This window comes from Oxyura jamaicensis, chromosome 14 (genome assembly GCF_011077185.1).
Source record: "Oxyura jamaicensis isolate SHBP4307 breed ruddy duck chromosome 14, BPBGC_Ojam_1.0, whole genome shotgun sequence".
Classification (NCBI taxonomy): Eukaryota; Metazoa; Chordata; class Aves; order Anseriformes; family Anatidae; genus Oxyura; species Oxyura jamaicensis.
The window spans coordinates 8,037,277-8,059,080 of record NC_048906.1 but is presented as its reverse complement, the minus strand read 5'-3'; the positions used below and the strand labels follow the sequence as shown (position 1 = coordinate 8,059,080).

General features: G+C 34.9%; 1 protein-coding gene across 4 annotated transcripts in view; it reads right to left on the bottom strand.

The window, feature by feature from the left end:
- DNAH3 (dynein axonemal heavy chain 3) overlaps window positions 1–21,804 on the bottom strand; it is a 63,338-nt gene that overhangs the window by 29,192 nt on the left and 12,342 nt on the right. For all 4 annotated transcript variants that reach the window (XM_035339077.1, XM_035339076.1, XM_035339078.1 and 1 more), the window contains 23 exons: window positions 20,965–21,090; window positions 19,423–19,618; window positions 17,917–18,096; window positions 17,077–17,213; window positions 16,817–16,922; window positions 16,058–16,236; window positions 14,600–14,784; window positions 13,275–13,398; window positions 12,547–12,700; window positions 10,729–10,873; window positions 10,232–10,443; window positions 9,844–9,935; window positions 9,306–9,420; window positions 8,614–8,730; window positions 7,242–7,421; window positions 6,164–6,300; window positions 5,273–5,474; window positions 4,788–4,880; window positions 4,394–4,504; window positions 3,316–3,430; window positions 1,703–1,901; window positions 916–1,024; window positions 523–636 (listed from right to left, as the gene is read on the bottom strand). In XM_035339077.1, coding sequence (XP_035194968.1) covers window positions 523–636; window positions 916–1,024; window positions 1,703–1,901; window positions 3,316–3,430; window positions 4,394–4,504; window positions 4,788–4,880; window positions 5,273–5,474; window positions 6,164–6,300; window positions 7,242–7,421; window positions 8,614–8,730; window positions 9,306–9,420; window positions 9,844–9,935; window positions 10,232–10,443; window positions 10,729–10,873; window positions 12,547–12,700; window positions 13,275–13,398; window positions 14,600–14,784; window positions 16,058–16,236; window positions 16,817–16,922; window positions 17,077–17,213; window positions 17,917–18,096; window positions 19,423–19,618; window positions 20,965–21,090 — 3,328 coding nt within the window. The remainder of the gene's footprint in view (window positions 1–522; window positions 637–915; window positions 1,025–1,702; window positions 1,902–3,315; window positions 3,431–4,393; window positions 4,505–4,787; window positions 4,881–5,272; window positions 5,475–6,163; window positions 6,301–7,241; window positions 7,422–8,613; window positions 8,731–9,305; window positions 9,421–9,843; window positions 9,936–10,231; window positions 10,444–10,728; window positions 10,874–12,546; window positions 12,701–13,274; window positions 13,399–14,599; window positions 14,785–16,057; window positions 16,237–16,816; window positions 16,923–17,076; window positions 17,214–17,916; window positions 18,097–19,422; window positions 19,619–20,964; window positions 21,091–21,804) is intronic.

Genomic DNA, 21,804 nt, shown 5'->3' with positions numbered 1-21,804 from the left:
TGTGTGTATACACATGTATCAGAGCAATACCAAGGAGGGGATTAGATGCATCTGGTTACACAGTTAGTTAACCTGGTCACTCAGTGACACTCAACTAGCCATCACAGGAATTCCTCCACTGGGATTTGTCTGTCTTGTGTTGGACATAGATAAATGCAGCCTCAAGGAGAAGAGGTGGACAGTTCTTTCCCAACAAAAATCTCCGTTACTCTGGAGTCAAATTAACCATGATTGTCACAAACAAAAGTGGAAATCACATGTGAGTAGTTTTGTTTGTTTGTTTGTTTGTTTTCACCTAGAAAACCCAGAACACAAGACTTCTGCAACACCACACAGGCAGGCATGTGCTCCAACAATAGTCACCTAAGTACCTACTTCAGCAGCATTGATCATCAAAACAAAGAGGCTACACCACAAAATAAAAGTAGAAAATTGGCAATAATGCTGTGATATCTAGATCTAGAACTTCTTGTGTCTTAGATTAAAGCTTTCTCATTTTACTTGTCGGAGTTGAAAAGTTACCTCAATTCTATTGAATTCATCAAAGCAGGACCATGCACCAGACTGTGCCAGCCCCTTAAAGAACTTGCCCATTGCCTTGTAATCAAGACCATCGGAACAATTGAAGACCACACACTACAACAAAAACACACAGAGAACATCTCTCAGTATTAATGCAAAGTCCACTATAAAATTATTAGTGTCTAAAATGGGAAGGGATTATTATTGCGAATTTTGGATGACTACACTAGGACAACATAAAGACACATTCCTAAACATGTGCTTCTTACCAATTATTTCTGTGAATAAAGAACAGGCAGAGAACGAACAGTACTTGATTAAGAATGACATTGCAAGATCTATCTATGTATCCAGACTAAGACCAAACCAAACAAAAATATTATATTTTGGTACCTGCTTAGCTAGTGCTTTTGCTAGATCTTTAGTTGTTTCTGTTTTGCCAGTCCCAGCAGGTCCTTCTGGAGCACCACCAAGATTTAATTTCAAGGCACCCATTAATGTCCTATGTAAACAAGAACACAGTCAACAGAAATAGTAGTTTTTAATGGCAGATTGCTTCTGAAGGAACGAATCCATTTTCTTCCTATACAGGTTCCCCTGCCAATGATTTACTTGTTCCCTACCAACTTTAGAGCTTGCACCAACAACCTACTATTGTCTCATAAATGACTCCCAGAAGCAGAAGCTTTCATCCAATTGTTCTACAAGGAATGTCAAGGCTTTTTATTACATGCATCCAATCAGTTGCACAAACAAATGCACAGTGCCACAGGGAAAGTGTCAGTATTTGTTTTTGCAAAAACACACTTTTTCATCAAAGAGCACTCCCCATGACAAGAACCTGAGGCTGGCTTTATAAATGCAACCAGTTTTTAGAAAAGGCTGAGAAAGCATTGACCAGTGCTATTGTACAGTTCTTTATATTTTCAGTACCATGATCTGCCAGCTTTTTCAGAGGCACATTCTTGGATACAATAGAAATTATTGCTCTACTGGTGTAGAAATCTAAACATTGTAAATATTTTACCATATTTGGACAAAGAAGATATGTAAAATCTGCCTCCAAAACCTACAGGAAAATCTTAGGTGCTAAGGTTCCTACTATTATTAATTGTAAGAAATGAAATTAAATATAGACCAATCTAAAAAAAAAAAAAGTTATTCTTTAATATGGCTTTACCTATAACATCGATCTGTTAGTGGTGTTATAACCAGACGTAAAGAATTGCCCAGATACTCATATCCATATTTGGCTTCTGTCGTAATCATTCTCACTATTACATCGTTCTCTTCCCAGTAGTATCTCAGCTGAGAAATCCATTGGAAGTCATTCAGATCTGTGATTTTGTCTTCAACCAATTTTTCAACCACATCACGAGCTGCACATAAAGAGATTAATTTGTAAAAACTAAACATTTCTACTATGTTAGTTTATTTAAAACAATGTATAAATAAGCTAATATTTACTTATAATTATGTAAATTAACATTCAGAGTAGTAGGTTGAATTTCATGTTAGAAAGAAATCTCCATCCGTTTTGTACAGGGAGCCAGGTTAGTTTGATTTAAATTCTAGTGCTCAGTGGGCTGAGCAACATCCATCAGCGCACTATGCAATAACAGTGTAAAGGCTGCTTACAGCCAGTGGCTGAAACAACCCACATGGGATACTTGTTTCCCACTACTGCAGGAGAAAAACAAGGCTTCAGGCTTCATTTAAATCCTTAGCAGAATACAAAATCCAATCTCATGATCAAATTCAACTCTGATGTATAGACCAGAAAAAAGACAGGAAATAAAAAATGTTGTTTAGGACAGAATTTGGCTTGGCTCTATAAATACAGTTGTGCAGTTACATGGTTGAATGCTGAATGATGTTTAAATATTAAAGTTAAAAGCTTACTTTTTCTTCTTCCTTCCTTTATATACAGGAACAATCCAAGAAGCAAGTTTAATGTTATTAAATATTAAATTGAGCTGAAGAGAAACAAAGACTGGAAGCACTCAAAAAAAAAAAAAGTTCACAAATCACAGTTTCACAGCTTCATGTGGCAAAATAAAAAGTGAAATATTTCTTATTTTAATGCCCTTATACAACCTAAGCAGCATAAAAATGTTTTAGAGGGATAGAATAATTTTTTAAGGCAGAATTTTAGACTTCTGCCTTTTCAATTATTGCTGATATAATATATCTGTTGTGTTTTTCTGATCCTGAACTACACATCTAAATCCTCTAGTCTCAATCCTCTAAGGAACCTCCCATCAGCAGTTAAGTCTAGTGGGTGTCCATTTCACCAAGGATCAAAGGTGCCATTTCCTTTCCCAACCATAGAGGTAGAACAGCACCTATGCTGTATGTACCTACTTTAGTGAAGAGCTTCTAAATGCATAGAACACCACCATTTCATTTCTTTCAAGCAGCAGAAATGCTAGCAAAGCTAGAGAATTCCACCTGCTGTTCCCCAGTGAGAGTTTAAATAGTCTCCCTCCCTCATCAGTTCTGCTGCTGGAAGAAAAAGGGATGCTAATCAGAAAATAATTGAATCTGTGCAGCCCACAAAGGTTGCTTAAAGTCCTTGTGCCTAAATAAATAGCTTAGCTGGTTCATGCATGAGTCTAGCCAGTATATCTAGTTTTCAACTTCTGTGAATTAACCAAAGAAAATTATTGTTAACTCTCTCTTTTTATGCCATGGTCCTTTTGGTGAAGAAAGTATTATAGCTGCTTGTCTCTAACAGTTCACCAAGCTAACTACAGAAGCATGGCCCTACAGTACCAGCAACTGCACATTTACCATGGACATCAATGACAGTAAGAGCTCCAAGAGTTAGCCGGGCTCCACTGGACAGCTTTCCTCTCACTAACTCAACAATATCTCCAATTTGTAGGTTGCTCTTCTCCAAGAAATCCTGTCACAGAAATAGAACACAGGCATTAGTATAATGTTGTAGCTAGCATTTCCTAAACTCCCATGGATGCAATCATTGGAGACAGCCCCTCTAACAGAGCATAGTAATCAAACTCCTGGCACTACACAAATGTTTTAAATTCTCTTTCATATACTGGCATTTTATTTTTCTATGAACACTTTAGAAAGCTTTATGGCTTGAAAATAATGTAAACGGAAGTCTTTTCTTTCTTCCTAATAGAAACGCCAAAATTATATCATAGGAAATGTATAGACTCTGTTGAGTGAATCTGGATTCACTTCTGGAAATTTGTAGTAAATTTTAAATTAATAAAACCAATATAAATCAAAGATTCTTCACACTTTACTATAATCATTTTACGTCACTGTCTCAATTTTCATTAATGACCTAGACAACAGGACAGAGTGCATCCTCAGCAAGTCTCCAGATAATACAAAATCTGGGAAGACTAGTAGATAGACCCTACTGGTATGTTGCCATCCAGAGGAACTTCACCAGACTGGAGAAATGATCAGACAGGAATTTTGTGATTGAGTATGCAGAGTAAGATCTTCAACTAGTATTAAACAACACAGACAAGTTAAATCTAAGATACTCAGTAAGGATATGGAAACAAAAAGCTAATGTTAAAATGCAGTATTTGGTATAAAGTTTTAATAAACTTTACTATTCACATTTAAAAGGCAGCCCAAACTATCTGCTGACAGATTTAATTACCAAATAAACCCTCATACACCCACCTCTATTAGGATCAGACAAAACCCCACTGAAGTCAACAGAAATTATTTTCATTACTTGAGTGTACATTTCATCAGCCTCAACAAAGTGCTATGTAAAAGTTTTTTTTTATGACAAAGGCACCACAAACATACAAGGAAAGGCTCTTGTGCAAAATAACAAATTTATCTTAATAATTAATAGAAGGGTAGAACAAAATCTTACTCGTAAAGTTCCTTTCGTTATAGCCTCAGACACTTCTTCTGTCCAGTAAATGGATGAAACACAAATAACCACCTGTCCAGGCCACTGAAGTACCCATGTTTTTCGAGGAACCTTAAACATAAAGATCCATTCCAAACAAAGTAATGTATACAAATGTGATTATGGCACTAATAACAATTATTTTCCCAAAATTTATTTTGTCTCATGCAAAAAATAAATGAGAACTAGCTCTGTTACTTTTTCTCCAAGAAAATCAGAAATAAAACTTCAAATAAGACGAGCTGGATTCCAATTAGCTTCAAACGTGTTTCCCTGGTTAAGAAGAATGTGGACAAACTGTTCATGTACAGTTGCTTGTGAAATCTATTTTACAGTATAATACAGGAATAATCACCTTGATATATCCTTTTATACCATCTTGAAGAACTCGTCTTACACTGGCCAGCATCATTTCCTCAACTTGCAAAAGCCATTTTTCTACCATGCCCTTCAAACAGGAAAAACAGTTAAGAGTCAGTAAACATTTCCTGATTATATTATTTTTAAAGGGCAAATTCTTTGAAATACGTTAGGCTTAGATATGCTTTCTTCTGATCTCTGTGGGAGATAAATAGGTGGAAATTATCCAATTTGACAGGCACATCTTAAAAGTAGTAAGTGTGTAAAGACATAGAAAAGTGTCCAGAGGAATTTGCCAAAAACTTGGTACATCTTACTCCTTTTTGTAGAAATTCCTTTTTGTTCTGGAACACTAGTCTACGCTCTCACTTCTGAAATATCTTTCACGATCTCATCCTAGACGCCTTAGATCTCATTCCCCCCAAAATATACACTTCAGGCAAAACATTAATTTAATAACATAGTAAAAAAAAAATTTACTTTTGCATTCATCGGATAGATTTTATCTATGAAAGGAACAATTTCTTTCTCTGAACTGATCATTCCTAGGATCTCCAGATCTTCTGTGAACTCCAGTTTAGCAATTCCTTCAAAACATTTCTTTAAATGAGGCTGCACTCTAAGGGGATCCTTTGTTTCTGAGAGTATTTCAAGCAGTTCATCATTAGACAGGAAAAAGAATCTGTTAGGAAAACACAGTTAATGAATATAAACTTTCCAAACAAGAAAATTGTCATTATAATTCTACTGTTAGCAAGAAAAATCAAATTGTTTTTATTGTTGCTTAGGACAGTAATATAACAGAGGGGAAATTATCATATCAGATCCCTTTTCTAAGCTATTGTTAACATTATAAAATTCATGACACTGTTTTGTCAAAATTTCAATATGACCATCCTTTCAAGCAGAGAAGAAAAAACAAGTCTGTGCAGCCAATAAAAAATTCTGTGTAAAAACACAGAATCGTGTTCCTCATGATCATATATAACTCCAATGTACTATGAATCTCTGCACAGCTAAAGAGAGTCGGGCTGAGACATAATTACAAATCTGTTACGGGAAAGTAGAAAATTCCCTCAAAATGCCCTGTAACTGATGATGGGTTTCTAATCTTAAATTAAAGCTGTGCAAGACATATTTTTCCTTCCCCACCATCGCCTGTCCCCAGCACTGCAAACTTAGCTGAAACTAAGAAAATTAATGGAAATCTGGAAAAAAATAAGTTTTTTTTTTCTTTATTTTTTTTTCTTTTTTCATGTTGCATGGTACTGCATCCCACACATGCTTATGAAATGAGACTTTCCAGCTCAGTATAAATTGAAAGATCTTCTGGATTTTTGTCTCTAATTTAGGCCTGCTTAATTAATTTACCTTGGGAAAAATAATCTTTTCTTTTCCAAGTAATTATTCAGCCCCTTCTGAATGTCTTCTAAGAGAGTATTTGCTTCCTGAAATCTGTCTAACATCATGGGCTGTTCAGTTGCCACAAGCACCCTTGTGTCTTTCACCTTTATAAAAACAAATACACATTAGAAATTGCTAAAAGTCACATTATATTTGTACATAAAAATTGTTATCATTAATCACTTATGTTTTAGGAGGATAAAAACTAGATAGTCTTCTCTGTTGTGTGCCTTTATATTATTAAATATGTATGTATTATTTGATAGCTTTGCTTTTTAAACACTTTTCAACCTTACAGCCAATACAGCAACAATATTCACAGGAATTATTTTTTTGGCATTTCCTTCTGTATCTTGGGCTTGCTACATTCGTTTTTCCATTCACATATAAGTTTTGTCAGAGTAACAGCGCATGTAATTATTTGGCCTGAGCTGTTAGGCAGGTCTCAGCTTCTATTTTGTTATACTGATTATTTCAATATCTTTGTCACACAATCATGTACTGCCAATATTTTTCACAAAGAAAAGGTAAAAAAGAAAATAAGCCATTTAGTTGCTCTAGTAATTTCTGAGCCTTTAAAAGACTAATCTAAAATCCGACTGTATACAGTGAAGACTTCCTACCAGTGAACTCTGAAGCAGATCTTGAAAGCACAAATCATTCATCTTTCTACCTAATTCTGATCATTTAACTGAAAAATGCCAGAAAAAAAATGTATGAAAGTATTTTTTTCTGGCTTTTTTTTTTTCTCTACAAAAGCCAGAAAAATTAGAATTAAAATGTTACTTCATTTCTAATTTATCCTGCAATATCCATCCTCTACGAAAATCTCAAAGTAGTAATGATATGATCTACCACTTTCATTGCAAGACTAGATTTTGGTAGGCTTTAGTAAATGTTTTCCCACTCCACATTAGACCTTCTTGTGACTTAAATACAAATATCTAACTAAAAAAAAATGCGAGCTTGTATATCTTCCTGACAACAGTCATTCTGTTATCAGATATACATAAAAATACATGCTTTATTGAATACAAGCACTTACCACTTGTGCCATAATGTCCTTCCAGTATGTATCCACAACCCCAAACTTTCTGCCCTCTTCAGGCATTTGTGCTATAATGTCTTCTGAACTAAAAATTGGTTCCAAATACAACCATGTTGCCTGACATTTTAACCAGCTGTCTAGAATATCTTGCATTAAAGTCAGCTTCTCTTCCCAAGCCTGTATTGAAAATATTTAATATTTAAGACATATAAGCATCCATTTAAAACTGTAGATTGATTAGAAGAGCTACAGTATAAAATCACAATTTATTAGCTTAATGTAGCATTGGATTCCTATGTGTTTTTTGTTACAGGACTTTGGAAACATACAACTCTAACAGTTTCTCCTATATTGTTACAGACTTACAGGAAAGAATCTCTTTACAAAGGCCTAAACATTCAAGGACTGATAATGCATCACTAACTCATATCATAGTCCCAAAAGTTGTCCTATCAACATTACTTGTATGATGGATGACTTCTTGTTTAACAACTTTTCAGGGGTGGATTCTGCATCTGTTTGTCTACAAACTAATTGATTAGACCAGACGATCTTGAAAGTCTTTCCCAACCTTAATGATTCTATGATACACAATTCTCCAACTCAGGTCTGAAGGAATATGAGACTACAGAGTTCATGCTTCCAGCTTTCTTCAACGTTATTCTCTTTCCAGGAGTTGATTTGGCTGCTAATGTCCACAGCTAGCAATCAAATGAAAGGATACTTTATACCTTAACGAAGCACATACACACACATAGATTTTGGCAAAACCTATGCCAAAGAAACTAGAAACTTTTAAAGTATTTGTGCAAGATTGTTTTTCAGCAGTGAAGAAGTAAAGCCACATTTTTTCTCTAGGAAAAAAAAAAAAAAAAAATCTCTTTGAAATGTTAGTTGTGTACTTTTTATCTGACCAGCAGTGAACAGATACCTTGATAAGGTAGCCAGCAGACTGAGTAAATGCCATTTTGCAGGCCTTTTATATAGTGGGTTCAATCTTTCTCCTCCCTGTTGCTTTATGTATTATGCCAATGCCAGAGGATTACAAATACATCATCTCTAACAAATGACAGACCTGTGTCTTATTACACAACACAGTAGGATTTGTTTAAATTAACTGACCCACCCAAGACAATGAACTAAAAAAAATGCTTATAGATTAGCAATGAAATTACATTTTCTTTGGCAGTAAAGCAAGCTTTGCACGCCTTTATCTGGAAACTTTAATCAAACAGAAAAATATAAATGTGAGTTCCTTAGAAATGGTTAAAAGCTATACAACATCCTATCATGCCAAAACACCTGAAAGGACTTACAGAAATCATATTACGAGAAACACAGAAGCTCAATGAAACCAGTTTTTCCTTACCCGGCATTCAGCTTCAATTGGTTTGATGAAGGGAGAGCCACACATTGTCTGAGTCTTAACAATGTGATCATCCAGTAAAAGCTGGATGTCATCAACTGCTGACAGGATGCTGTTGTTCTGTAAAGACATCGTATTTTGCTAAGGTAAATAGCAGTTGCTTATTTCACTGCTCTTCAACCTTACACTCATTCAGCTTCCTGCTGCCCCCCCTTCTCTCTGAAGGCAGGAAAGTAGCAAGGCACTGACAAAGCCTGCAATATGTCTGAAGACATGAAATTATATCTCTCCTGCACATCTCTATTTAGAAGGTCAAGAGATGGATTGGTGTTGTGAATAGGTAGCTTGCCAGAGATGTTAGTGACTTATAACAATCTTCTGCACAGTATGTGATTTCCTGTATCTCCTGGGCGAGTTAAAATATCACTACTGTTCACCTTCCCATACAAAACTGCAGAAGCTCTCAGGCTCACAGATTTGTTAGGATTAATATATTGAGATTCCAAGTTAACCACACACTAATAGGAATGGATACATTTTCCCAGGCTTTGGGATATTATACCACTTTCCATGAATACACAATGTATCAGCAGTACTTCCCTCTAATAGTACTTCCCTCTAATATTTCTGAACTGATATTGAGAATCAAAGTAATTCATTTCAACAATGTGTATATGGATTTCATGTTTACTCACAGTATCCCTGTATTTCACCAAACTGAACTGCATGGTGACCCACTCTGATTTCATTTTCTCTATTGATTTCTCTAAAGAATACTCCTTACTTGCAGCTGCTCCAATAGGTTCCAGCCTAAATTGGAATGAAACGTATCTCAGAAATACTTTTGCAATGTAGCAGAAGTGAAGAGAAGCAAAGCTGACTACCTTTCCCTTTCATTTGGATATCTTATTAGTGGCATACTCTCTTATTGCAGGAAATATTTTTTCACTTTTGGGCTCACCAAGTTAGAAAAATTAGTATTAATTTGGAGACAAATAGAAACAGAAAATTCCAAATGCAGAAATTAAGTGGTTTGGGAATATGATTCTGGGTTTTGTTGTCTTGGTTCCACAAGGACATCTGACAGTTCCATCTCTATCTTAATAAGATATAGCTGTGAAAACATGGAAATTCTGAACAACACAAAAAAGAATAAAACTAGAATTTTGTATCTCACATATGAAATATGGTGATCATCTCAAAAAAAAACTGAGAAAAGAGTAAGCTTCTTACTGGTCAATATATTTTGAGAGTCCAAATTCCAGCATATTAAGAAGAGTAGTAGTTTCATTGGGTTTGATCTCACATCCTACAATTTCACTAATCTGAAAATAAAGAAAAATCTATTATTGAGGTGTATGCTTCTAACAGACTTAGTAAACAGCAAGGAAAAAATGCTAAAAAAGTATTAGTGTAGCACCCCAATTTGCTTTTCTGCCATTAATTTAAAGAAGCTCATGCTTGTACCATTAAAAAAATTCAAAACTGGATTTATTAAGTGACAGGATATAGAGTCATCTTATTGTGAAATACAGAACTACTACTAATATACGGAGTACTGCATTGAACTGTCAGTTTCTGAGGTAGGATACCCCCACAGCTAAAGCAGAGTTTAAAATACCTGCTCCCAATGTCTCTCCTTCATTCCACGATTGCAGGCAATTGACAGGACAGGAAGATGCTGTTTAAACTTATCAAGTTTATATTTTGTACTTTCTGCTAAGCGTCTAGGCCCAGCCAAATCTGGAAAACTCTTACTGAGCTTGTACATAGTCCTCCACATATTTCCAATTTCTTCAGTAATTTCATCAGCATTCAACTTCTGGAGAGATCCTGAATACAGCAACATTTAAAAAACAAACAAACAACAACAAAAAACTGAGTAATTCAGCACAAGGAGATTATCAGGGTGGTTTATTTACAGGTAGTCATTCTCCTTTAACTGGAAATCATTTGTGTTACAAAAAAAAGTCTTTATGCAAAATCCATGTCAACAATTTTATTTCACTGATTGATTTCACTGCTTCTCTCTTCAAAATTATTTTATCACAACAAGTAAGCAATCTGTTCAGCTTCTACTTAACTAACTGAAAATGACACATTTCATCAATATCTCACCATTCATCCATTCCTCAGACTTGGTATGAAATTCATAGGCTGTTAACCAAAGTTGTTCAAAGGGTTGCTTGTTTGTGATTACAATTTGCAGTAAGGGAAATTGACTCTTATTCCGCTCAAGTAACTCCTCTTCTTTATTAATAGCCTTTAATGAAAATTAAACATATATATATATATATATTTCCATCAAAAATTCCTGCTGCTGTTTTTTTAACTTTTTACTAAGTAATATTGGATATATATATTTTTTTCACATGTCAAAGCCACCCATATTTGTAGACTTAAGCCTGTGGCTTTTAGGTAAATAAGGTAACTGTGTTCTTGTAAATTCTCTTAGCTATTTGTTGGTAGTTTTTACTACTCAAATAATTTTAAGTACCTATTTTAAAAATAGATATTACACTATGGTGTTCAGTGATACCAATTCTCGCAAGCTACCAAGCCACTTTGAAACCTGGATGTAAGCTCCCCAGTCACACAGGCTTATGAGATTTTTTTTTTCACTTGTGATTATTTGTTTTTAGCTTGTATTACAGAAACATCTGGGGGCTCCAACCAGAACTATTGCTGCATCTATTCATAATAAAATATTGTCTTTGCCCCAAAGAGTTTACAGCATAAATGAATGTGCAAAGATTTAGAGAAAAGTGTTGCCTTTTACATTTCACAGGTTCTGAAATGAAGCACGGGCAAACACCATTTGAAATGCAAATACTCGATTCAGACGGAGTCCTAGGCCTGTTTTCACAATACCATCAGAACTTTTGTAATACTTTCAATCATTCTATGTGAGTTGCAGACAGATAAACTTGAAGATCCATATTTCGAGGTAATCTTTAACTTCATGTATTCACTCAGCTGTTCATGGTGTCATTTAAATTGTGTGGATACAAATCTCATTGTGAATATGTATTAAGAAAGTTCACCAGCTTAATAATTTACTCTGTTCTACCCATTACAACTTACCAATGCTGTTAACTCACACTAACTAGATACACTGGATGCCTTTAAATCAGTTTAAGGCTCTTGATATATAGGGATTGTATCAATTTATCTAAATCCCAAACTGATTTACTTGATCCAGTTTTCTCTTTTGAGCTGGTCTTAATTAACAGCTTGATTCTTAAGGCTCCATATATGCAGAAATCTCATCATCTCACTGTGATTTAGAACATTAATTAAGCCTCACAATACCTGTGAGATCTCGCAAAGGTAACTGTTCTCATTTCCCAACAGAGGCACAGCTAAGAAACTATTCAGCCTAGAAGCACACAGCATATTGGTTGAAGAGCCCTGAATAGAACCTAGGAATCTCAGTGTTCAGCTTCCTTGTAACACCTGAAAACTTATATTAATGCCTATAGGCAACTTCTGGAAATGATACATACAGTTGGAGAGCATTTGTTTTTAATTAGAGAACAATGAAAGAGACTTAAATGCAGCTCAAGTAGCACAAACCACAATTCAGGGAAAATACCACTTCCCTAATTGTTCTCCTCATCAGTTCTATCAGAAAATTTGTTTTTCATGGATAATATCTTGCTACTACTGACATACTGACTGTTTATAAATATTGAAATTCACTATTTCAATTTAAAAAACTCCCTAAACATTCCCTCCACGCTCCCCCTTCCCCTCCCCCATGTATGTTTTTCAACTCAGCATTAGTACTGTATATGGGGATGAGAAGATACTGGCCATTTGTTGGTGAATTTGGGAATCTTAAAGCCAGCTTAAGAACATATGTCCAGAACCCAGAAAAAACATTGATTCATCCAACACACTGTAACCAACTTCATACCTGTCAAAAATACTAACCTCGAGTTCTGCTAGTGCGTTACTTAGATTCTTATTTAACTCTTTAAATTTCTCAACATTGTTCTTCATTTCTTCTATGGTCATGACATCCCGCTTTTTGTAGCTTTCTACTTCTCTATTATAACCTTCAAGAGTTTCATCAAACTGAGAAATCCTGAGGGAAAGATAGTTAAAGTAATATTATGTTCTGTTTCATTCCTTTTCAGGTTTCAGTTATTTTATGAATTATAACAAGCACTGTGAAATGAAAACTGATCTCAGTGCTAGTGTAAACTATGTAAAGATTCCAGTCAAAACCCACTAATTTATCAGTTATGTCAACTGCATGCATTTAACAGCATTAGAATTCAAAATTCATTTTCAAATTCAGTTCACTTACATTTGCTACTTTTACCACTTAAAGCAAATAAAGGAAGAGCGAAAACATTGTGACTAAACTATTTGTAATGCCACGCCAAGCAATTTAACAGGATAAAAATAGGATTATTCTAGCAATATCTTTCATTTCTCCTTTAAGACCTATTTAAGTACAGGAATATTCTAATCTACCCTATCAACCATGTTTTTCTGAAATCTCCATAATACTGCAAACCAGGTTTCTCCCATACTTTCTCAGCTACTTTCCAAGTTTTACTGGTAAAAGAAATACCCTTTTACTGATGAGATATTTTCAGATATTTTCTTTTATTTAGAAATATCCAGTGAAATAAAATGTCTTAACACCATACCTTTCAAGCAAAACCATCTCTATATGATTCCTCCTGCTATACAACTCATCTCTACTGTTATCAAACATTATTTCAATCTTATTAGGCCAATGGAAAACCATGCTATTCAGGTGTATGTCATAACCTAAAAAAGAAAAAAAAAAAAAAAAAAAAAAAAAGCAGATACCTATAAAGCAACGATCTAATAGAATGGTTGGTGCGAAGAGTAAGCAAAAAAACTAAAACTGTATTTAGGAATACTTGAGTTAGAAATAAACTTTCCAAGAAGCTATGTATTTCGAACTGCTAGCAGAATTATCTTCACTGCAAAAAGAACTGCTTGATGAAACAGATTAGATTCTAAAATCAAGTGAACAGTGTAAAATTCTCTGAATAAGAACTTAGCTAGACAGAAATTGGTGAGAACAACTATTCCAGAATGTGTATTCTGTTAAACTATATTTGAGTCCAACTATATAAAGACACAGATCATTCCAAACCAAATATATAAAAATATCTAAACAAGGTGGATAAAAGTAATGTTTAAAACATATTTAGTCCACAATGTGTAAATGCTGAATTATTCATAACAACAATAGCATCATAACTACACTGAGCCAACATTTACATCTTCATATTTGTCTATTTGTTCAGCACATTCAGTTCATTACCCTTTGGCAAAATAAATTTTGTGTGAAGCTTCTGCTCAGCCTAAACTTTATCACTTAGAACTAGGATACATTCTGCTTCTAGTTCCACCAGTTCATACACTTGGGAATTCCACTAGAATCCAATAAATGGCATTGAGCCATTTGTATTTCTTGCAAATGGGTATATTTCATCCTTCAGAAAAGCATAGAGAGTACACCAGGAGTTAGTTTCTTCAAAATATTGTTTGTGAAATATGACATCTGCTAAAAAATAAAATGTAAAGATGCTGATTGAATTTCTTAACATTGGCAAAAATATTATAATATTTAGCCTGCTCCAAAATTAGTATTCCAATAAAACAAATTCATTACACTTCCATATATTGAAAAACTGTTGCTGGGCATTTCCAAACTACCATATGATTTCCCTCAAAATCCCTGCAGCAGTGGATAGAGTAGGCAGAAATATCTTTCACAAAGGACAGCCTACCGATTTCACAAAGGGCAGACTACTTGATTTCATTATTATGACATGAAATAGTATTGGTTGAATCGCTACTTATTTTATGAAAATGTTTCAAAGCGTTCTCAGTACACAGTCTTTCATCAGCATTCTAGAAGATGCAACATCTATTCCAGTATCTATATATAAATACTTCCATGTGGAGAGTTTCATAATCTGTAATTGAGACATACTAGAAAGATCAGCATAGTCCATGAGGAATTCCAGTCTGCATGCTGCTTCAGAGACCTCCTGTCTCAGTTTAGATGCAGTAACTTTACTGGATTTCTTTAAGAATGCATCAAATTCCACTAGCTCTTCAGTGTTCAGAGGCAGCTCGCTCATTCTCTTTGCAATTACGTTATATTCATCACAAAGTCTACAACAAAAAGTAAACAGACATATCACCAGGATCATAAAGGAAGTAAGATACAAGATCTTATTAATGAAGTTCATCTTTTAAACAGCAAGTGTTCCGATGAATACACACAGCAGACATGCATTTATTAAGGATGATATCTCACTCTGTACAATAATTTCTATTCTACTGTGTTTACAAGAACTGGTATATAATAAAGTGATCACTACATTGGTTCCAAATTACAATTAACAGAATATTAACAATTTACTTCCCATAGGCTTAGAGTTTCCTCTTTCAAGATCTGACTTGCTGCAGGAAGCAATGTTTGAATATAGTAAGCAAGAGCTCACAATCACCCCGCAAAAATAAAATTAAGTGCACAGGATGAAACACAGTTATAAAGATTAATTTTTAAAATCACATTTATTTATTTATTTTGCACATGGGAAAAACAGTATTTTCCCTCTTCATTAAAATGATAAAATTTCTTGTTCCAGATTCCAGCTCAGTACTGTAAATATCTATACAGACAGCAGGCATGTGAACAGCAACCACACACAAATAGGTTGATTTAAACCAGCTCAAGCCTTCCAAATCTTAGGTGTTCAGCATAAGCTTGTTGCCTAGATTCTCTCCCCAGTAAGTGGAGACACAGGCGCTGCTAAAGAGCAGTTCATCTCCACTTGGAGGTGCTTTTCAGAGAAGTGAGTTGAATTCCCCCCCCCTCCCCCCCCTTTTTTTAAATGGTTGTGGTCTCTTTCCATTCACTGTGAAAGAATTATTTATTTGCCACTGTGTTTTTTGTTTGTTTGCTTTTAATTCACAGAGCCATGATTATCCCATTACACTGGAGCCAAATTATATCCTTAGTTTTGTTATTTTTTACTTAAAATTGCCATGATATGAAATCAGAACCAGTACTTCCCCAGCAAAATAAATAAATAAATCAGAGACAACACAAAAATTTAGGTTCATAGTACATTCTTCATGTTGCTTTAGCTGGATGCCAGCAGGGAAAGCAAGAACCTCAACTCAAATCTTTGGAGGTCAGTCAAGGAAGAAAACAACACCATATTTTCAGTCTAAACTTTATGTACACCCTATACAGACTAAGTTATGTGTTTATTTTCAAGTATTTCTATACCTGTTAATTTTAAATACTGGTTTGGTTTCCTTGCACATGTCTGACCAGCACTGGCAGAAAAGCCAGTAGATGAATAAAGTTATTTCAGACACAGATATATAGCATTAGTCCGTGCAGACAGCAACAATCATGCATGACAACATGTACCTTTTATTTAACTCTCTGTTTTCCATCACCTCAAATTCAATCAATCTATTCTTAAGATTTTGAGTCCGAATGCAAAGTTCCTCATTCAGTTGTACAGCATCCAGACAGAACATGGCCAGAGGGACAGTAACATGCATAGACGCAATCTCTCTTTCCAGTTTTGTTAAGCTGTCAATCTTCTACAAGTGAAAAAGAATAAATCTGATGTTTTTCCTTAAACTTTATAGATGAAACAACTAATTAATTCCCATCCAGCAAGTGGATAATATATTCCAAGCAGAAGAAGGGACGACTTTTTTTTTCTTTTTATATATTCTCAGAGCTCAGTTACTGCCGACAGATTTCAGGGCTGAAAGCCTTGCACCTTAAAATGCCATATTAAGGAACACCATAATTTGCTTAAAGAAGTATTCAGCCAGAAGCTAGCTCAGGAATGCAGCAAAGTATACAGGGCTGACTAAGGACAAGACAATAAAAAGACCAGTAAGATTCAGATTCACCAAGTACTCTGGGCAGTCTTCCACTGGCTATTTCACCCAACAAAACCCACAGAAGAAGGCCATAGAGAAACCTCCTTATCCATTGCTACTGCAGCCCTACAGTAAGGGGCTATGTAAAGTACAATGGATTCCCTAGTGTTCCCAAGGGCAAACATAGCCATTCAAATGGAAATTCTTTAGAACAGCAATATAATACAAAGTCAAGTGTGATGTGTTAGCTGCTGTATGAACATGTAAGTGGTTGTCAGTTACATATTACCTCTGCCAAAGCTCCTAAAGAATGACCTTCTTTCAAGAAATCTGTAACATCTTGCTGTGCATTGTTGTTCAAAAGATTGCTGTATTTCTTGTACACGTTTAAATACCTTAAATACAGATCACAAAAACAAACACAAGATCCCAATGTGAAGATTCTCTATAATAAGAAACAAATCGGCTCAAACTGACGTTTGAGCCGAAGAGATAATATTATGAATCTAAGGACTTGGATAGGCAACAGAGCCAGCAGAAAGAACTTACTTCTGTGGACCAAGTATGTTGCTCTCAAAGATCATTTCAAGCTTGTTCACATAATCTGAAAACAACAATTCATCTGGTTTGACCGTACGGAGAGTGAGATCATCTCTTTTTAATTGTGGAAAGAGAATTTTTTCTACCTGAAGGAAATCATTGCAAATAATGTGATAGCATGTACACCAGAGGAAATAAGATATTCTATTACCCATTCACCATGTGCTTCAAAAAATGTATAATTTGGTAAACACAAACCTGGGCCTTCAATTCTATGGAGCTCAAACACTTTGAATGCTTAAACCAGTACATATACACAAAAAATCTATACAGAGGTACTGATATTTACATTAAAAGTGCCAAGATAGGTATTCAACTAAAGGACTGATAACCTGTCTTGGACCCCATCTTTATACGTAAATGGGCTGTTGCTCACAATTTAAGTAGAAACATTTAAGTATCCCAATGGGTGCTGCACAATGGAACAAACGCAACTCATCCAAGTATACAAAGTATTTCTATGGTGGGAAACAAAAAACAAAACAAAACACAAACTATAAGAAAAACTGTAGCAACAAAGGTAGTAACAATCTCTGAACAAATTTTCACTTAGTTACATATGCAGTTTGTGAAACCTATACACACACACAAATCAGACCAGGACTTTAAAATTTGAATCAGAAAAATAACAATTCCTATGCAGTCTTCTATAATCACAAAAGTTCACATAGTTGCTGATATGTGACCCTCATCTTTATGCTGTATATGGCAGTTTTCTGCCTCATTTTTATATCACAGACAATTTTTATTCACATTGGATTTTGCATGCAGCTTTAATTTATCTAGTACCTTTGGAAGTTCCTCTGCGCTTTCTAGGATCTCCCTAAAGCAATGACTGATCAAATCCCAACATTCTTTCAAAGATGGCTCAAAGACAATCTTGGGTTCTTCCACACTGAGTTTGACTATTAGCATTTGAGGTACAAAGAACTGCATGTCTTGATATGGTTCTGTAAAATCACTCCCATCCTTAGGGAAAAAGAATTAAAATTGGACACGTCAAATAAACTTGTTATAAATATAATAATTAAAAAATATTCACATTCCCCCCACTTATAACTGTACAGCACCAATGGGATTTTCTTCAGCGATTCTTGTTCATAACACTGATGTCCCAATATATAAAATTTTGAAGGGCCAACTCTTAAATGAATCTATAAGATCTGGAATTAGGAAACTGGATCTAAGCCTAATTGCCTCAGTTTTTACTGAATTAACAGAAGTAAAGCACTAATTACCATGCAGAACCAAAACTCAAAGAAAAAAATCTGTAATGCTATCAGAACTAAAATCCAGCGTCAAATACAAGACCTTGTTGTTGTTTTGTTTGTTTAATTGTCTTGTATGGTTAAAAAGAACTGTACTACCCCCAAATTACTTTTACAGTAACTGAGTCCTAATCCATGACTAGAATCATAATGTAGATGTTATAATGATTTCAAACAAACAAAAAAGCAACAGCAGCAGCACCATCATCCAGATGCAAGGCGAGGCCTATCCTAAGTTTGACAACATAGTGTACCACGTTGCCAGGTTGGATAGGGCTTTGAGCAACTTGGCCTAGTTGTAGGTGTCCCTGCCCATGGCAGGGGCATTGGAATTAGATTATCTTTAAGGCCCCTTCCAACCCAAACCACCCTATGGTTTTATGATTGTATGTGTGATCCTCTGGTTGCAATGCAGTATTTCAGCTGCCACATTCATTCTGTTTAAATAGGTTTCATATTGTCTTGCCATGGTAGATCCTGTGTGATCTGATACTCAAAGAACTCATGTCCACTAAGAGGCAACCAGTGATGAAAACTTTCACAACCTAATGTTTATTTTCACAATTGAATGTGTTACTTGAAATAATACAGGACACTCATCTGGCATAGGTAGGGACATCACACACATAAATTATCTCTGCAAAGAATTATGTATATGACTATGCACACTTTTTACTTCAAGGAATATTTTTGTGCTTTCAGAACAAAATACTTCAGAGTGTTTTGCGAAGTTAAGGCCAAAACTGATAAAACTGAAAATTAAGAAATCTACTTCCATTCAAGACAGAGTTGTAAACTCTTACAACTGCTAATTATAAGCCTAGGCCTGCAAAAGGATTATTTGAGTAGGCAGTTCTTGACTGCTCAAAAAAATCCACTTAGTAGGCAGAACAGTTTGAAGTATGCAGACAAGACAAGATCTAGAATATTTTAGCCTTCAAAGAGCATTACATTTTATAGCTGTATGAATTATTGTCTCTATGTAACACTGAAAACTATATGCATAGATACACCTCACAGCATATACCTTGTAGATCATAAAAAATGCAAGAAGATCTTCCAAGGAGTTAACAACCATCCCACGTAGTTGTAATGACATTAGAGTTGCCACTGAACTAAAATAGCTTTCAGTTCTCTGAGGTGAGTCATAGTCATTTTCAGGAGCAAAATGGAGCCATTTCCTTTTCTCATCAAGGAAGATAGATGCACAGGTTGGGATCCACCTAAAAGAAAGCAATACATACAAAGTTTTTAAAAGCTTGTTAGTCTCACCTTGCTCTTCGCAACAAAGTCTAAGTTCAGAAATTACCCAAAGAATGATCAAAATCCAAAAAGCTACCAAAGAACTGTTAACTAGATGTCAGACAAAACTGTACCTACCTGGACTTGGAGAAAACTCAAATTTTTAAGTTAAGGATACTTGTTATGGTGGGCCCCTAGTATTAGTTTAAATGAATATGAATAGATGAAACACTAGTGACAAATTATTACCATTAAGTGGGAACCTTGAGACTGGAAAAGATAGCAAGTGGCAGAATAATGTCCCCCTACTATCATGGGCTATTACCTCATATAACTTATTTCTTACATTAATTTATTTCCGTAATGAAAAAAGTTGGGTTTCTTGTCACAAGTTCTATAGATGAATGGCTGATTTAGCCTCCCCTCTTCTCATGGTTAGAAACCTTCTAATTTCCAATCTGCCTGTATCTGTAGTCAGTTTATTCCCCTTTGCTCTTGTGCAAGCACTCCTGCAGTTCCAAAAGCTCTTTCAGGATCCAGATGTTTTTCCCTACCATTTATTTATCCCTTTGCTTTGGCAGTCTTTTTGTTGGGACTAGTGTCATCTCAGTCTAAGATCTGTTTAAAAAAGCTCTTCAGTTTCTCCCTATTTTTTAAAATATGTATATATACATTAGTTAACATAAAAATAATATAAAATATAATAAACAGGAATTCTAGAGGCTCTGGGATCCACGGGATAAAATTTATTAGGTATCAACATAAGCTATTCAACATATTTTCTGAACATCCTTTGCAATGGACGGGGCTTAACAAGAATTTTCAGTGAACTGAAGCTAGAAACAGTTTGTAAAAGGAAGTGTATCCATTCACAGCCAGCTCCCCTTTAGCACTCCTCTGTAAACAGCATGAAGCCAAAGAGAAAATACTTCTTTCATGTATAAGAAAGGCCTCAGGATGCAGGTGGGTCTCCTTTAAAACTAAGAGAATATTCCACTCAAAGCAGTATGGTTCTGGATCAGTATGGGAATGGCTGACTGCTGCAGTCAGTGAGAATTTTCTAATTTTCTGCTCTGTTTTACCTAGATGAGGATCTGTAACATATACCTAAAAATCTTTATTTTGCAACTGAAGTCCATATAAATGGAAACTGAAATGTAATCATGTTCTCACTTACATTAATGAAGTTAGGATTTGAACACTTCTACAAACAAATTAATTTATTGGTTTCTCATGTTAGAGGGCAAAATTTTAAATGTGCAGTTCTTGTCACAAATCAGACCCTAAAATACTCTATTTATCTACTGTTACTACAGTTGGCACTGACTTGTTCTGAAGAATATCACGAGTTTCCACACAGTGTCTGTGAATGACATCCACAAATTCAGTAGGCAGCAGTGGTAAGTCCCCACAAAGCATTTCTTCAGTGCGGACAAACCTTAGGTAACTATATCTGTGGAAAGTAAAACAAAAAGGAGATACTTTAAGGACCTCTGTTTAAAATAAAAATAAAAAATAAAAACAAAAATCCATCATGTTGGAAGTACTGTATGTACTAATAATATTTTTCATTGATGCATGTCTTGTCACTGCTGAGATGTCCAGCAAGTCCATTTCTAATATTTTTTTTGTTGTTGTTAATTGTTTTTTGCTACTAGCAAATATAAAGGGCTTCATAAATTTCATTTTTTATTTGTCAGATTTTAAATTGTGTTAATTTTTCTAAAACAGTCAGAGTACTTTCTCATCTATCCTGGCTACCCTGAGGAGGAATTTTTTTATTTTTTTAAATTTCAGCAACATGGCATATATTACAGTCTGTAACAAACAAGAGCTTAAATTCCTTTAAATGTTATTTAAATGCAACAAACAATAACAAAAAACAGTTCTCAGGATTAGTAACTACTATATTAACTTCACAAGAAAAAAGTGCCTCAATTTTCCAAAGTCCCCAGTACAACTTCCAACTACAAACATTTGAAAGGGACTCAAATTTAAGAGATGTGAATGCTTTTCTTTTGTTAACTTCAGGAATGAAGATGAGAATTCTGAATTACTATTTAATTGAGCATGGACTCAATTTAGGGATAGCATCTTTAACAAAGGGAATGACCTTTTCATAGCACTACATCCACATTCTTCACTATGGACATGTAAAACATTCACA